Source organism: Lactuca sativa, chromosome 5 (assembly GCF_002870075.4).
Source record: "Lactuca sativa cultivar Salinas chromosome 5, Lsat_Salinas_v11, whole genome shotgun sequence".
Lineage (NCBI taxonomy): Eukaryota > Viridiplantae > Streptophyta > Magnoliopsida > Asterales > Asteraceae > Lactuca > Lactuca sativa.
In genome coordinates this window covers 294,157,428-294,176,693 of record NC_056627.2, presented here as the reverse complement: position 1 = coordinate 294,176,693, position 19,266 = coordinate 294,157,428, and the positions used below count along the sequence as shown (strand labels likewise).

General features: G+C 36.1%; 3 protein-coding genes across 3 annotated transcripts; 2 read left to right on the top strand and 1 right to left on the bottom strand.

Annotated features, from left to right (window-relative positions):
- The first annotated feature begins 2,077 nt into the window (after positions 1-2,077).
- On the top strand, positions 2,078-3,061 carry LOC111910102 (F-box/kelch-repeat protein At3g06240). Its single transcript, XM_023905891.1, has one exon. The coding sequence runs from the start codon at positions 2,078-2,080 to the stop codon at positions 3,059-3,061; it is 984 nt and encodes a 327-aa protein (XP_023761659.1).
- An 11,029-nt stretch (positions 3,062-14,090) lies between these two features.
- On the bottom strand, positions 14,091-15,272 carry LOC111910154 (F-box/kelch-repeat protein At3g06240). Its single transcript, XM_023905931.2, has one exon. It carries the CDS (start codon positions 15,270-15,272, stop codon positions 14,091-14,093), a length of 1,182 nt encoding a protein of 393 aa, XP_023761699.1.
- Positions 15,273-17,849: 2,577 nt separating this feature from the next.
- LOC111910101 (uncharacterized) lies at positions 17,850-18,377 on the top strand. The gene has a single exon (XM_023905890.1). The coding sequence runs from the start codon at positions 17,850-17,852 to the stop codon at positions 18,375-18,377; it is 528 nt and encodes a 175-aa protein (XP_023761658.1).
- The last annotated feature ends 889 nt before the right edge of the window (positions 18,378-19,266 follow it).

The window sequence follows — 19,266 nt, the reverse complement described above, 5'->3', positions numbered from 1 at the left end:
AGTAGAACATAACATATCTCCATATATATTTGTATTTATTGTAAATTGATTGTGATTAGCAATTTCCTAGAATATCTCTTTGTATATCCCTGTAATCTCTCCTATTCCTGCTGTATATATTGAGGGCTCCTCATATCAATAAGATCATCAAGATTCATAGAATTACATTAAGGACCCTAACTGGCGTCAGGCTATGCTTGATGAGTACAATGCCCTTATCTCGAACAGGACTTGGACCCTTGTCCCCAGACCCCAAGGGGTTAATATTGTCAGGTCTATGTGGCTTTTTCGCCACAAATTTAATGCAGATGGTTCTCTCTCTCGCTACAAAGCAAGACTTGTAGCGAATGGTTGTAGTCAACAACAAGGCATCGACTGCGATGAGACATTCAGCCCGGTTGTCAAACCGGCCACCATACGCACAGTTCTCAGCATTGTTGTCTCAAGACACTGGCCGATTCATCAGCTTGATGTAAAGAATGCATTTCTTCACGGCCACTTACAGGAAACCGTATATATGTTCCAACCTCCGGGCTTCAAAGATACTAAATTTCCTGATCACGTATGTCGTCTTCAGAGATCCCTTTATGGTCTCAAGCAGGCTCCTAGGGCATGGTTCCACTGTATTGCCCATCATGCCACATCCATTGGTTTTCACCACAGTCGCACTGACCCGTCATTTTTCATTCTTCACTCAGCTGGTGCAACCACATATTTATTACTGTATGTTGACGACATCATACTGACAGCTTCTTCTACATCTCTCTTGCAGCAAATTATTGCCAAACTTAGCAGTGAGTTTTCCATGACAGATCTTGGACCACTTAACTATTTTTTGGGCATCTCTGCTGTCCGATCTTCCACAGGTCTTTTCCTCTCTCAACAGAAGTATGCCTATGAGATTTTAGATCGAGCAAACATGCAAAATTGTAATCCATGTCGGACTCCATCTGAACCACTCCACAAACTCGACGCATCCGGCACACCCGTAGCTGACCCTACTTTATTTCGCAGTCGAGCAGGAACACTTCAGTATCTCATTTTCACTAGACCTAACATTACTTTCGCAGTTCAACAAATTTGCTTATACATGCATGATCCCCGCGAGTCCCATCTTCAAGCTCTGAAACGGATTCTTCGCTATGTGCGGGGTACTCTTGATCATGGGCTTCAACTATACGTCTCCCCCACTTCATCTCTCATTTCCTACTCTGACGTGGATTGGGGGGGATGCCCTGCAACCAGACGCTCCACATCAGGATACTGTGTATTTTTTGGAGACAACCTTATTTCTTGGTCCTCCAAAAGACAAGGCACCATTTCCAGATCTAGCGCTGAGGCTGAGTATCGTGGTGTTGCCAAAACTGTTGCTGAAATCTCCTGGCTCCGGAATCTTCTTCTTGAACTTCGTTGTCCTACGCCACAAGCAACCATTGTATATTGTGACAACGTCAATGCGGTCTACATGTCAACCAACCCAGTTCAACACCAACGAACGAAACACATCGAAATCGACATTCACTTTGTTCGCGACAAAGTAGCTCTCGGCCACATACGTGTTCTTCATGTTCCATCCGCCTCCCAGTATGCCGATATCTTCACCAAAGGTCTACCCACCAATTTATTCATAGAGTTTCGCTCCAGTTTAAACGCCCGTCATTTCCCTCCAGATCAAATTGCGGGGGGAAGTTAGTGTATATTGTATCCGTGTATATCTTAGCCCAATATTAGTTCTATTATAAACGGCCCAACAGCCCTGTACATAATCTATATATTTCCTTGTATTTTACGTTTTCAACAGGGAATGAGAATCAATTTGATTACCATCTCATAATAATCTAGACAAGATTTAATCGTGATTCATTATTTGGAATATACTATTTTGTCACTAGTGATGTGTTATATATATACTGCTACTACAGGTCTGAAACCCAACACTTGATAGCATTGTTGCATTCAAGAACCATCGAGGAGTCACCTTCTGACAACTTCCTTGCCGCTACTGAAATTTCAAGAGTGAGTGATATTTTCATGCACCTCTTTTGTTGGTTTTGTTGTTCCTTTTGAGCTCAAATCTATGATTACATTTTCAAGTGCAATATGTGGTACCAATATTCTTGAGGTTTTTGAGAAACAGATTGATTCACCTGCTGATGCCAACAAAGGTAGCACCATGGGCACTGGCACAGTAGCATTGAGACAAGATTCAAAGTTCATTAACGAAAATGCAACAATGATGGGTTCACCACAACAACCAACAACTATTGAAAACCTCCCAAACGAGCTTTTATCAAACATATTCATTCGCTTATTGGCCAAACAGCTTGCTCAAATGAGATCCATCTCTAAATCTTGGAATTCCCTATTATCTAAATCCTCCTTTGTAAAAACCCAACTCCATCATTCCATCTTTAACAAAGATAAAACTCTCTTTCACTTCTCTGATGACCATTATTATGGCTTCAAACTCTCGGTTAACCCCAATCCCCAACTCAGTAGTTTCATCAAACTTCCACCTAACCCCGAATCTCCACATACAAGCATCAGAGTTATTGATTCTGTCAATGGCTTGATATGCTCTTCCTACAGTGATTCCATCATTCAGATTTGGAACCCTTCACTCTCTTCCATCCTAACTCTTCCGTCATATTCTGTATCATCTGATGGTTATGGTTGGATCAAAATCTTTTTCCGGTTTGGGTTTGATCCAAAAACTGATGATTACAAAGTTGTGAAGCTTACAGCTTTTGCCAATGGATTCCGTGTTAAATGGTGGATGGACGTTGAGATTTATAGCATGAAAAAGGGTTCCTGGAAGTTAATCACTGAAAGGTTTCCATTACACATCACATGGATTGATGAGAACGATGTTGTTTGTGCTGATGGCCATGACGGGCATCTTCATTGGCTTGGTTGTACGAATGGGAAGGAAGATACAAAAACGATAGTGGCATTTGATTTCGGTTCAGAGACATTCCGTGAGATACCTCTTCCAGATTCTACACTAAATCATAACCACATAATGGTTCTTTTAGGAGTTTTGGGGGAAAGCTTTGTGTGATGTCATGTTATAAGGATGTTGGATGTGTGGTGTGGGTGATGGAGGAGTACTATGGATGGGTGAAACGCCATGTCTTTTCACAGTTTATTGGTGATACATATCCGTTTGGGTTCACATCAGCCAACAAGTTTCTTATTCAAGATCAGTTTTCTCGTCTTGTGTTGTATGATCCAGTTACAGAAGAGGCTCAAATTTTGAAGAATGATTTTTCATTTCCAGAATGTGAAGCAGGTAAACTTGTGGAGTATATCGATAGTCTTGTTTGGGTAGCACCTGCCAAACGTATCGAAACCGAGAGGAGTCAAGTATGATACTATCTATGTCTCTTGTTTAGGTTTATGTCAAGTATCAATTTTTAGTACATTACATGCACTTTCTCTCTTTTCCTTGTGGTTCCATTTGATTTTCTTAATGCCAGCAAGTTCGACCTTGTTTAACATTTGTATTTGTTGGTTCAAATTCAACATATGTTTAGCCTTGTTGCTTCTTATATAAGGAGTCTTCTATTAAGAAATTATTTCTGTTTTATAATGAGACTAATTAATGTGTAGCTATCAATCTTGGTTATGATAATTATTGCCTCTTGTCAACACAGCTGAAGGTTTGCAAACTCTATTTTTCGAGGTTATATATGTTTGATTTTGTCATCTTTTTTTTTAAAGGTTTGGAAGCTCAACTTTCATTTTGTTGCCTATTGTGTAGTGACTAGTGAGTGACATCGTCAGGTTTGTTGCTGACGTGGACTATGACATTGCAACGTATTTGAAACAATTTTATGTTATTTTGCTTCAAGAAATCAGCTCAAAATTCATATATTGCTTTGTATGCTTTGTTTTAAATGTATATCAAAACATATTTTTGATTCATCCCCCAACAACTCATTTGAAGCCTTAGAGTTAAGTTGTGCATCTGATGCCCTCTTTACAACTTCATTTTCAGAATATATAGCCAGGGCTAACCAGCACTAGAAGGCATTGTCCTCTATCTCTGTTTTACATCACAAAAGCCAATTAGACTTGCTTGCTAGCTTAATTACTTTCATTTTTTTTTTTTTTTTTGCCTTTATTCGAACCATGTATTGTTGTTTTACAATTTCGAGTTTCTTTTCTACTGGAATGTGTCTTGTTTACTATCTTAGCTTGTCAAAGATGATTAAACCTTGGGGGTTGCATTAAAACCATGTGAAGGCAACTTCAAATAGGTTTTTAAATAGTTTATTTGATTTCCATGTAATCTAAAGAACAAATAGAAAATTTTTACATGTTCAACTGATAAAATAACAAAGGTAAAAAGACCTTTAATAAAAACGGAACAAAAAATGTTATCTCGAAGAAAAAGTTTGAGGTACTGATGCAAACACTGTGAAAGTTAATTATTATTTAATAACATTGACTTTAGATTTTCATCACCCGTATAGAAATATGCTCTAAAGTGATCTTATGGAGAAGTTACGGTCGAGTAAAGTTTTTAGATTGGATAATAAGCATTTGAAGATGGTTAAAACTTAAAAGTACTTGCTTTTGTTAGACCACTTCGCCTAATTAGTCAATGTTCAACATATATACTAAAATAAATATTTGTTTTAGAAATCCCAATGACTACAATTACTCCAAAGTAAAGTGAGTTTTTTCACGTGTTAGGCATAACTTGTGCAATAAGTACAACGTTGGTGACTTTAGTATTATCAACATATATTAGTGTAGTTATTATTAATATTGAAATATGTTGAGTTGTATTTACTCATTGAGACCGGAGGTACGAGATGTACACTCAGAATAATAAATGTGAACTTATGAATACGAGGGTTTGGGGTAGCGCCTCTTGGCGGGGTATAGGGCAACGCCCCTAGTAGGGTCCAAGGGGCAGCGCCCCTAAACGGATTTCTATATCAGGAAGTAGTCTAGTCATGCAACTTTCCGCCAAAATGGTTTGTGACATCATATGTAATGTCCGTAAAAATTCTTGATTTTTAAGAGGGAATAAAACCCATTTTCATAAATCAACACCACCAAAATAACCGTTTCACAATTATAGAACCCAAATCAGAGTATCAAAATATAACATCTCCCAAAATTATAAAACTACTAGATAATGTGTACAGTCACACCTTCACTTTTGCTCCGATCCTCAAAAGTACCTAAAATATTTAAATCCGCAATTATATGTCAAAACTTAGTGAGTTCCCCAAATTATCACATACAACACAGCACGGTAAAATGTATAAAACAAATATGGGTTATTAGCAACCTTATGGACTATCAACAACCTTGAGTTATCAGCAACTCAATTACAACAATTTGGGTTATCAACAACCCCAAGCTATCAACAACTCACATACAACAAATTGGGTTATCAGCAACCTTGAGTTATCAGCAACTTCCAAACAACACATGATAAATGTAACACAGTGAGAAAACTCACCTCACACACAAAGCAGAAACCTCTACAACTCACATCACATTTAACGTCCCAAAAATACCTAGTAAAAGTTTCATTTTAAATAAGTCAAAACTATTCATTCATTGTTCCAAAAACGATCAATGTCAAAGTATTCTCAAAACATCAGAGTAATTCGTAAACATTCAATGTGGAATAAATCTCCAAGGGATGCAGTGCGATCAAGCCGAACCCTTCATTTTGAAATCAGAAGTACCTAAAAACATTTTAAACAGAAACCGTAAGCACAAAGCTTAGTGAATTCCCCAAAATACCACACACCATAAAAATAGGCCTAACCCAACATATAAATAAATGGGCCCAGACCAACATATATAAATGGGCCAAACCCAACATATATAAATAGGACCACCCAACATACAAATGGGCCCAACCCAATAATAATAGGCCCATCCCAACATACAAATAGGCCCAACCCAACCCAACATAATTTAATAATAGGCCCATCCCAACATAAACATACAAGAATCATAAAGACAACTAGCACAATCCAATAGGTTGACATTGGTGCCTTCAACCCATGAGTACAGTGAGAAGACTCACCTTGCAGTCGAGAAGATAACAGTGATGATCACATATCCGATAACCAGCTCTATAGGGTACCTCTACAACAAACAGGACCCAGTCTTAATCTACAACCCAGAATCCTCAATTAGACCTAAAGTCAAACTTGGTCAAAGTTAGCAGTCAAACAGTCAATGGTCAACCTTAGTCAACCTACATCCCACATACAAGATGCTCTACGCCCAACGTAGAGCATAAGGCATCCAAACGAGGCAGAAAATGGCTACGTGATGTGTAGCTAAAACTGTGCCCTGCATATCATGCTGTTGTCCAACTTTTCCCATTAAGTGCTTAATACAAAAAGTTAACCATCGAATTTCTCGGATCTGGTTCCTAATAGCTACATAATAGATAAAGTTTCCAACTTTATCCATTAGGATGGTCCAAACAACCAAGATCTAGTCTATAAGTCTCAAAGGGACCAAAAAACGCATCTTTCTCATCTTAATCCATTAAGTCCAAGACTCCAACCATCATATCTGAATCAATATGATGTTTAGATGGATAAAGTTTCCAATTTTATCCATAACTAGGTCACAAACTTTCAAGATCTAAACTTTATGTACTAAAATGACCAAAAATACTAACACAACTTGCATGGCTTAATGAAAAAGCATCAGAGCATAACTTTCCAAGTCCAATAAGTCCCACGAATGTTCCATATAGCTCAAAAGGTGCTAGAGTTCTTCCAACTCCCAAAACACAAGTTCAAGCGACCAAAAAGTGGCAAATATGCCAAATAACTAGATCTACGAAACCAATGAGCAAATTAGAAGCTTTTTACTCACAATGGTCCAGGAATGAAGTAACCTTGATGGATCTATACTTAAACCCTTCTTCCATACACTTTGTCACCACCTTGTTCTTCAAGATTCAACATTCCAATAGAGAAATAAGCTCATAAATGATGCAAAGACTCAAAACAAGTAAGAGGAGGCTAGGTTTTCTCAATGAATGATCTTTAGTGATGGAGGATGGTCATGAGAGGGTTTCCCATAAGTTGGAGCCCTTAAATAGGGCTCAAAACCAAAGAATTAGGGTTTTGATCTGCCGCGATTACACCATGCGTAGGTTATTAAACATGCGTCCAATATTTCAGCATTTACACTCAACGTAATTTTCCAACGCCATGTGCAGCAGCTACGCCCTGCATAGTACAAAAAACCCCCAATTTCTTCTTCAACTTCAAACAACCATAACTTCTTCCGTTTCAACTCCGTTTTTGGTGTTCTTTATATGCATGGAAAGGTATTGAAAAGCCCCACAATTTTATCTAGTTACCTTTGACTTCAAATACTAAACTAAAATCCTTAATTCATGAAAGAAGTCTGAAACATCACATTTCCTATTTTACCCTTTGAATCCAAAACACAAACCAGGGGCTTGGGTCCCATAACCAATATTATCTACATCCAATAGGATCTAAACGCTATTCCATTGAAGCGCAAGGTCTTTACTTGATCCATTTATTGTCCACAAATCCCAAAATAAAAAACTTCTCGAAACATGATGCTACAACACAGAAAGGCAGGCATAACGACCACCTAAACACGTATTCAAAGGTCAAATCTCAACCTATGACCTAAAAACCTAAAATTTTACCCAAATTCAAACTTAGTCAAAAGTCAACGATCTAGTCAACCTCAACAGAACATCACGCTGTGGCAAGATCCTTGACATGTCGTGGTCTAAAATAATTAAGTGGTGTAAAGTTTGGCCGTTACGTTCTTGTAAGTTGTGGTGTTAGTCTGCTTCGTCCGTGAGTTGCGTCTTCTCAGTATACTATGTATGAATTTTGATGCTAATTGCTTTGTGACTCTTGCATGGATTGTATGAAAGGCCATGATTTGGCCTTAGTTAGTTGTATGAAAGACCAGCATTTGGCCCGTGGCAGGTGTATGAAAGATTGGGATCTGGCCCTTGGTAGAAAATGATTGTAAGACAATGATTTGGCCCATAACTTTCACTTAGGGTTGAAATGGACCCGTTACTTTATGTATATTGTATGTGGTAATTTGGAGAACTCACTAAGCTTTGTACTTACGGTTTTAAGTTTACTGTTTCAGGTACTTCTGATATCAAAGGGAAGGCCCGACATGATCGCATTGCATCCACTGAAGATTTTCGCACTATTTGCCTTATGTCATACTATGATGTTTTGAGAATACAATTTTCTACTCTGATTATATTTTCATAGAATGAAATGAATGGTTTCAGTTATTTTAAAATGAAAAAATATATATATGAAATTTGGGACATTACATACTGTATAAAAATGTTACACATAATTGATGGGAAAAAGTTTTGCTAGTTTTTCTTATTTCCAAATTTTGTAAAATCTAAAGACTTTATTATATGGATTTATGACCATAATAATGTCTCTTTTGTCGACTGATGTATTTTGGGAGATAGACGTCCAATATTATGGGTAATATTTATTTTAAAGACAACGTGTTTACACATGTCTCAATCAAACTTGTTCTGATGTATTACTCAAAATCAGATCATATCGTTTGAGTATGATTTTTCTTGTTTTGAGTTATATGATATTGATTCGATTTATATCAACCTCTAATATATTTTCTAAGATTTTCTCTAAATGGTGATCACTTGTTTAAAAAATTAAGAAAGGTAAATCAATTTGATAGATAACCCCATACAAGCCGCAATATAATAACTTTTGTAATTTAATTTAATTAAATAACTTTATAAAGTAGATTTTTAAATATATATATATATATATATATATATATATATATATATATATATATATATATATATATATATATATATATATATATATATATATATATATAAGCCGCAATATAATAACTTTTGTAATTTAATTTAATTAAATAACTTTATAAAGTAGATTTTTAAATATATATATATATATATATATATATATATATATATATATATATATATATATATATATATATATATATATATATATATATATATATATATATATATATATATAAAAGCTAATTATGTATGAAAATGATAATAAAATAAATAATTTTAATTATTATTAATCTAAAATTTCTTCAATGAAAACCAATGCTAATTTGTTCTCGAAGAAAAACCCTCTCTTCTCACTCCAATTGCACTTTTTCTTTCTACATGATTATCTCCGGCATCCCCTATGGCGACGGCGGGTGATGGAAAGGTTTCCTACAAAAGTGGCTGAGCCGGAGAAAATTTCCCTAAAAGGTCTTCCCGGACAGGTTCATCATTTTTGCTCTCAAAGAAAAATTCCTCTATGTTTCTTTCACCGTGAATAAGGATGGAAGCGCGTCTGAATGGGGCGAGGTTAGACGTCCAGGCCCATCGAACCAAACAAACCCACGGATACGATATCTAGTTTTTTTTTGTAACTTTTTTAAAACGATTCATAATAAAACATTTCTTTTACACCTTAAATAGTTTTGTATGTTTCAACCGCTTAAGTTTTTCTTTTCTGGCTGCAGAAAGCCTCTTGAGTATAGGTAATCAGTCAATTTAGGGGTAATTGTAGTTTGTACTCATTTAATTTGGATCATGGGAAAATTTATTTAGAAGGATGAAACTAATCGGGGGTGATGACGTTTCTCATTGCGATGGAGGTGTAGTCTGTAAGTCTGTATATGTACCGAAATTGAACATATGGTTAGGCATCATCTATATGGAAAATATGACTTCTTGAGTTCATTTTGATCAAAGAAACATTTATGAGGTTGAAAGGGTACTATGTGTATGCACATATTTTAATCATTAGTAAAATGTATAATTGACATCTTTGAATGGCAACTCTTAAATTTCTTGGCTCCCTATGAATATGCACATCCTACTCCATGAGGTTTTACAGTCTATCAGGTTATGTGAACTAATCTTCTTAAGAAATATTAGGATGAAAATCTGGGTGCCCCATCATACCATATACCATACAATAAACATATTGTCAGGCATATCTGGGTACCCGGCCTACCCTGCTGAGCATACTTGGGTGCTCAACCTACCCATGTCAGGCATACCGGGGTGCCCGACCTACCCTTGTCAGGCATATCTGGGTGCCCGACCTACCCTTGTTAGGCATATCTGGGTGCCCGACCTACCCTCCGGTTCATTTCAACCGGCCACATGGACTATTTCACCCCTTACCACTACCACATGATAACATATCATAACCATATTGTCAGACATATCTTGGTGCCCGACCTACCCTCCGGTTTATCTCAACCATTTACGGGGTCTATTTCACCCCCTACCACTATCACATAACATACATAAACATACTGTCAGACATATCTGGGTGCTCGACCTACCCTTCGGTTTATCTCAACCGGTTATGGGGTCTATGTCACCCCTCCTACTACTACCACGCAATAACATAGCATGCAAGCACATAAATCTCTACATATAGTGGCATACCAGACAATTATCACAAAGACAATCATCTCTACTATAAACAACTACTAGTGGGTCGGCATTGGTGCCTTCGACCCACTTCTACAAGAAGGTAACTCACCTCATACTGCTGAAGTCCACTGCAAGAAATCCTTAGTTGTTGTCCTGACAACTCTTCGAGCTATCAATACCAAAATATCACCCAATTAGCAATTGGGTTTTAAAGCATGATCCATAATCCATACTTGGGGTAAAATAACCATTTTACCCCTGGCCCAACAAGATACATAACTAAGGCCCAAGTCCAAAACCAATCAAGCCCAAAACTCCAAAATCTATAAAAGCCCACCAATGGCCTAATTTTCCAAATTGCGCCCAAACCCTTACATAGGCCTCATCCTAAGCCTAATAACTTATTCCCAATCCTAACATACATCCTTAACTGGTCCAACAATCCACAAACCCAAATAATAGCTCAAGCCCATTTGGCCCACTAAGGTCCAAATCCAAACTGGCCCCACAAAGGCCCAACCCCAAACTCCTTAGGCCCAAACTGGGAAATTCAATCAGATTAGTCCACACATGTCCCAAAACAGAAAGCCCTAACCCCAAAACTAAGTCCAAGACCAAAAAGGCCAAAAGTCCACTTGTGACACGAACATTGGGCGTTCCCTTGTGGAACGTTGGGCGTTTGTCACCGGACCATCCATCAGGACACCAGGCTGGAACGCATGGCGTTCCCCAGCCTTACGCACGACGTTCCCGGCCAGAACCCAAAAAATATTCAAATGACTTAATAGCTTAAGCCCAACATCCAAAACTTCCAAATAGGTCCATATCAATGTCTTAATCCTTAAAGTCGACCACTTGGCACCTTTTCATGGCCCAAAAGGACCCAAACATCCATTAAATCATCCTATCCATAAATCAAGACCCAAAACCTTTGCATGGTTGGTCCTCAACCATCAAGTTACCATGTTTATGACTTTAACAACTCATAAACATAAGGATCTTCAATCCTAGGCTCTTAGAGTGGCTCAAACTCCCAAACAGCATCCATATGTTCATAAGAAGCATAAAACAAGCTCTAATCTAGATCTTAAGCTATAAGGTAGCTAGATAGAAAATTTATACCTTCTGAGACTTGCAAATGGGTTGGAGAACCTGGATCCAAAAGCTCTTCCTTGATCCATGAGACTCCAAGGTGATCACTGTTCTTCAAGAACACCAAAATACACTCAAGGATGGTCTTCTAAGCTCACATGCTCACAATTAGGGTTAGGGTTTCGAAATGAGGCTTAAGGTACAGTGGAGGCTGAAAGAATGAAGAGCCTTGGGTATTAAGTTGTTTAAATAGTGTGCGCTTAGGGTTTTTGAGTGCAGACGGCGAACACGTTGCGTTCCTCCTTGGAACACCCCGCATTCGTCTTGGCCTCCGCGTCCAACTCCATGCTCAAAATGTTGAGCGTTCAAGATGTGAACGCCCCACGTTCGAGCCTTGCCTCCAACAACAAGCTAGTATTTAAGGGTTTTAGGCTAGAAAATCCTCCATACTTAATTGGTTCAAGCTTATGCATGCAATATGAATCTCATAATTCCCGAGATGTTACATTACATGAACATGTTTAAACACATGGAGAGATGCAAATAGAAATACAATGAAGACTAACACAACTTAAATAACAATTGATGGGTATTATGACCACTCGGTAATACAACAAATGGTTCTTAGTTTTCTTGTTTTAAACTAAGTTGTTAAACATTTATTATATTTTGTATGTAATTGTAGTATACATTTTTAATGTATCAAACAACTTGTATAATATGTCTATTAATTTAAGTTTATCAAAATAACATGTATGATGTCAATTCATCAGATATTTGGCATATAAGGTTGGTGGGTGTGGTGTCACACTTGCCACGGTCGATATCAGCGTCACATCATATTTGTCACACTGTTTGTCATACTTATCATTTCATGGTGTGGGTTGCCACACTTGCTATCCTTTTTTTAAATTAATTTAAATTAAAAATAATCAATTTAACCAACTTAATGCAAAACTACAATTTCATTAACATTCAACGAAAAATACAACAAAAACACTCACAAATAAAATACAAAAAAAATAATAAAATAAAATTACAACAAGTAAAAGCGTCATACAATTTAAAATGAGGACACAAAGATTATTAATAACAATTAACTTATATAGATATAGTTTACTTGAATTAATAAAGATTTAAATATGAAAGGGAATAAGTCAAAATGACAATTTTTTATAAAGTTGAAGGGTTAATATAGTAGTTCCAAGTTGACTTTAGGGTAGAAAGTGAAGAAAAAGAGAATTCATAGGGACCTGTAATGTAACTTTCCAATTGAAAACTCTTTTCTCTTTCATCGGCATTTGGTCACCGACTTAACTTGCCTAGCCAAGCTCGACAAGCTGAGTACGCGGCCGGTGTGCATTGAACCCGCCGAGCCCATTGCCGAACCCACACTTTCTAGCTTAAGTGATTTTAAGTTGTTCAGTCAAGACAAACAAAAAATTGTGATTAAATGTCAACAATAGTCACCATTCAATCTACTATATGTCACTAAAAGTCAATAATAATCATGACAAATGAAAGAAGGTGTGCCTAATAGTAGTTTATGGTCACAGTTTAATAAAAAAATGTGTCACTAAAGGTTTATAATAGTCATGACAAACAAACAAAATGTATGACTAAAAGTAGTTTATAGTCATGGTTTAATATATTACGTGTCACAAAAAGTCAACAATAGATATGACAAATGAAAAAAACATGTGACTAATACTAGTTTATGGTTATGTTTTAATATATTACGTGTTATTAAAAGTTAGCGATAGTCATGAAAAAAAAAATTGTGAGGGAAAGTAGTTTATGATGACGGTTATATTACGTGTTATTAAAAGTTAGCGATAGTCATGGAAAAAAAACTTGTGAGGGAAAGTAGTTTATGATGACGGTTATCAAAAAAAATGATTGAAAAAATTACAAAAATTGGTATCCTTTGGTGACTGTTGTTACCTACACCTAGTAACGGTAGTTTATGATGATGGTTATCAAAAAAAATGATTGAAAAAATCACTTTCTCTCCTAACTTTCCTGCCGATTTGGGAGGATTTGGAAAGAAAGAACAAAATGATTGATTTTCCTTCCACTTCTCAGGATTTGGAAAGAAAGAACAAAATGATTGATTTTCCTTCCACTTCTCTCCAACTCGGGAACACAAAAGAAAATTTTGTTTTCCTTTCCTTTCTCTTCTTTTCTCTCGGGACTTTCTTTTCTCTTCTCTTCTTTTCTTTTGTTAAACTCGGGAACGAGGTGTAACTTTGGAATCCTCAAGAAAAGAAGAGAAAAGTTTACATCAGTCTCATTAAATGACATTAATAAATAGTAAAATAATTGCTTTCGTTATCAGACATAAAACAAAAACAGAAACAAAAACAAAAAACTCCTTGAATGAATAGAAATAAGGCTAGATACTTGTTGAATTAGAACCACCATGTCCAGAAAATAAAGAAGGCAAACTGTATGTAGATGTAATGTACTAAAAATGAATACTTGACATAAATAAACCCAACTAAAAACCATTTTATCATACTTGGCATCTCTCGTTTTGTCCTGCACCATCCACAATCTCATGCTCACTAGGTGCTACCCAAACAAGACTGTCGACGTACTCCACAATTTTCTCTAAATATATATCTCCTAGACAGTAGTTATCCAAAACTTTAGCCTTGTTTGCAACTGGATCGTACAAAACAAGGCGTTCATCCCTATCTTCAACAAGAAACTCACCATGTGATGTGAATCCATCAAATTGTGAAAAGGCATGTCTTTTCGACCATGATTCAGCCACCCCATACTCATTCATCACCCACACCTCAAATGCATCATTCTCATCCCATGTCATCACACAAAGCTTTGTGGCCAAAACTCCTAAAACATAACAGCTTTTGTATTCTAGTATAGAATCTGGAAGAGGCATCTCATGGAATGTCTCTGAACCCATATCAAATGCCACTATCGTTGCTGGAGTATCCGTATCCGTCCCTCTCATACAATGACAATGCCAATGAAGATGGCCGTCATGGCCATCTGCACAAACGTCACAGAGATCGTCAACCATTGTCATGTGCGATGGAAACCTTTCAGCGATCAACTCCCAGGAACCTTTCCTCATACTATAAACCTCAACTTGCATCCACTCTCTCAAGATATATGGAGAAGTACCAATATAGTTTGCTATGCTGGTGAGCTTAACAACTTTGTAATCATTTGTTTTGGGATCAAACCCAAACCGAAAACAGATTTCAAAAGGAAGGCAGGAGGGCGTAGAATATGGTGGGAGAGTCGACATGGCAGAGAGAGAAGGATTCCAGATATGAAGAACAGGAAGATAGTAAAAAGAGCATATTAAGCCGTTAACAGCACCGATAACTTTGATTCTAGTGGTATGACCAGATTCAAGGTTAACCGGGAAAAATGTGTTGAACTCAGTGAGTTCAAGATGGGGAGATCGACGTAAGTGTGCTTTAAACAGTTTAGAGTCAGAAGAACATAGCGTGGGGCAGAAGACCAAGAGAATTTGATCGTTGTTGTGAGAAGAACGATGAAGGTGGGATTTCACAAAGGAGGATTGAGATAAGAGAGAATTCCAAGATTTGGAGACAGACCTCATTTGAGCAAGCTGTTTGGCCGATAATCGGATGAATATGTTTAATAAAAGCTCATCCGGGAGCATCTCCGTAGTCATTTGGTGTTGTGGTGAAGCCATGGATGTTATTGGAAGACTTATAATTGCATTATATATTATTAAACAGCTCTGAATCTTGTCTCGGTGCTTGGGAGGTGCTACCTTTGTAGACCATGGCAAGCTCAGCACGTGAAGCAATCTGCTCTTCAGGAACCTGAAAACAATATAACAACATATTTCTCTTCAGCATGTGAAGCATACTTTTGTAAAAGGCATGTACATCATAAGTAGAAATTGAAGTACTAAAGGCTATTTGTTATTATGAATATATAGATACAATAACAACAATATATGATTCAAGATGCAGATCTATGAAAGACAATTGGATTCTTAGATTCATAACCTAGCATGAAGAAAATAATCCAGACAACGATTTAAGCGGTACTCTTTATTTTCAGAAATCCTCACAACTTTTTAGTTTTTAGCTGTTACACATAAAAGCATTGTATCCTCCATTCTCTACTCTAATCTCAATTTATCTCATCCCTAAGCAACTTCTAAATGTCTAAAACCACATGGTGTAGGCTCTTGCACTATCAGAACTAACCACTTATACAATTTGGCACAACTTAAAAGTTTAAAAATCCAAATTAGCACATGAACAGCTATACTCATTTCCACATGATGATATCTAGTGAGAAAAAATTGAAATTTTCGTCAACTTTATACTCCAAGCAAGTGACTGAAAATCACACCAAATGAGAAAGTATATTAAAGAAAAAAGAGAGACCAAATATAGAATTATTTCTTTCAGAAGAAAAAAAAAAGAATTCTATGCACATATGTACATGTGTCCAAAACAAGTTTACTACTCTCCCAAAGATACAACTCACAATTCTTAGTCATGTGTCATCATTGCCATTTACTATTCAACTTGTACATATGCATGAGATCAAGAGCTCACTATCCTACATAAAAGTTTTCATAACTCATGACTCATGTTTCAAGTATCATGACTCATGACTGCATTTGACAGCGGAACTCGTAAATATGCATGAGAGACAAAGTTTCGTGACTAATGCCTACTATATATATCCATCCCCTTCTCTTAGAGGATCAAGTTCAGATAATATGTAGGACTGTAAGAACTATCATTAGTCCAAAACCGACTGATTATCTATACAGAGATGACTTTCTGCAGACTGCTGCCATATTAATAAAACTCTTATGACCAATAGAAAACGAACATTCGGCCAAATTCCAAAATGCCAAGACCCAAACCTTAATTGCATGAACAATGATGTGGTAAAATAAATTCCTTCTACAGCCAAAGAATAAAACCTAATCATTTGAAAAAGAATGCATCAATCATCCAGTGAAACAAAGAAAAAACTAATGCAAAGCCCCACCATTTATGATGCCCTCCGATAGCCGTAAGAAATATCATCCAAATTAAATAGGCCTAGAAAGGTTCACGGGAGCAAAATATAATTAATAATTGATCTAATTAAAAGCATAAGGGTTAGAACCTGTCCAGAAAGGCCTCCTACGGGATCCGGCTCCGGCTCTTTCACAGGAGCACTTCCATCGCCTGTTGTCGCCATATGGGAGATGGAGCTTATGGGATATTTGGTCTCCTCATTTTTATCTTTAATAAGTTATTTTTGAAAAGTTATACTGTATTTTTTTTTTAATTTATTAAAAATGGCTTATAACTTAAAAGAATACTCTTATTAAAATATAACATTTTTGTTTATAATTTAATATTTTTGTATAAAATATTGAGTTAAATGTCATTTTAGCCCTACAAACTTTTCTCTTTTTTATTTAAAAAGTTCCCCATCTATTTTTTTGGCATAGTATGGGCTTAAACTATAAAAATCAGTATCAAAAACGTCTTTATTTCAAATTTGAAAGGATTAGTCGGTCATACTTCTTAAGACCATGCCCATTAGTGACTAAAAATCAAGTTGGTTGTGAGAATAATATTAAAAAACTTAAGAATTTGAGACAGAACCCACCGACGTTGTGCGCACATCACCTAGCAAGTTGTTATTACTTTTCCTTTTTTTTAAATCCATCGTGTCCTCCTATCAATTAAACTCTAGATTTTTTTAGGATAAAATTATATACTTAATAAAATTTAACATTATCCATTTCAAAAAAATAAAAAAAATACTTAAAATCATAATTTTTTTTACCTATAAAAAAAGTATGATATCATATATCTTCATATCCAATCTTCATTTTGTATTTTAATCCATTTTTATTTATATTTTCTAAATATGGATGGTAAGTTTCCAGATTTTTATATAAATCTTGGAGACTCTCAAAATTGTTCTAATGCTCAGTATTTTGAAAATTTTCCGTTTTTTTTTCAAATCTCAACCAAAATCATGTCACAAATAATCTTCAAACATCACAAAATACTGAAAAACAACCACGAGGAAATAAATCGGATGTTGCAGAAGATGTCGTTTTAATATCAGCATGGTGTTTTGCTAGTGAAGATAAGGAGCGTGGAAAAAACCAGAAAAAAACATCATTGTGGGCACAAATAAAGCAATTGTATGATGCCACTCGGGTTGCAAATCCAGAAAAGCTAAATAGCAGGAATGAAGATCAAATGAGAGGTTTAATAGCAGGAATGAAGATCAAATGAGAGGTTGTTTTAAACGGCTTAGTGAAAATGCACAAAAGTGGGTTGGTGTATATTGGGAAGCATGGCGTCGAAGAAGAAGTGGAATGAGTCAAAAAGATATTGAAAACGAATCCCATAAACTTTATGAGGCAAGTGGGAACAAGTTTAACAACATTATTGTTTTTAATGAAGTTATGTGTAAACACGAGAAGTGTGTTTTAGAGTTAGATAGTGACACAACACGTTCTGTTGTTCCTGAATGTGAAGTGAGTAATGAAGAAAGTGGTGGTAGCACGAAAAGATCAAGGACTACTGAAGAAGGGGAGTATTGGGTCCATTCCAATCTAGAAACGCCAACTAGTGATGATTCAACAGTTAAACGTCCGACAGGTAGAGATGCGGCAAAAAAAGGGAAAGGTAAGGCTGCGAACGAAATTGTTACAGAACTTCGTGCAACGAGGCTTGCTAGAGAAAGTGAACTTGAAGTCATGAAAAAAAAAGAATCGAATTGGATAAAGAAATGCAACAACAAAGAATCGACTTAGACAAGGAAAGGGAGCAAAAAAAAGATGAAAGGGAGCTCGTCAACATACAACTTGTGCATTTGAACACACTGCTACAAAAGGAGCATTTATCGCTTAAAGAAGAAAACATGAAACACTTTCTAATGTCAAAGTTTTATGGAAACTAATTATCGGTCATTATGTGTTCTATATTTCCAGTTTGTCTTTTAATTAACTTGTAAGATATTTTATTATGTAGTTTTGTATGTTATGTATTTGTAAGATATTGTATTTTTGTATTTCACGTATTTGTAATATATTTTATTAAGTAATGTTGTTTATAAATCTGTTTTGCACATGGAGTTGTCAGTAGGTCACTAGCACACTTTATCATCTACCAAATCGAATATTATATTTATTTCCATGTGTCACTTTTGTATTGGATGCTTAGATTTTATTTAAATAAACTAATAGAACATTATCTTTATATTTTATCGTTATCTTTTTAGTATAAATAGGTATATAACTGGCATACTTTGGTATCCAACACTAACTCTTCATTTATTATCTCTTTCAAAAATTTCTCATAATGAAAACTCATCGAGTTCGAATGAATATTCGGAATGGGAAGCATGGGTTCTTCAAAATAATCGACAACTCGATGATATCATCATTGAATTACTCATAGAATATCATCCTGCCAGAGCAAGAAAGAGGTATTGTGATCGAGAACGTGATCAGGGTGAGACACGTTTAATGGAAGACTTCTATGTTGACAACCCAACAAACATTTGATGCGGTAAACAAGGTCTTTCACCCTACAAACCAGAAACGAAGAACCTATATTGAAGATGACGATCAAAATTTAGAATATTCCACTCAACGAATTGCAGACCTATCCAGTTATATGACCAATAGGGCACAACTTCGC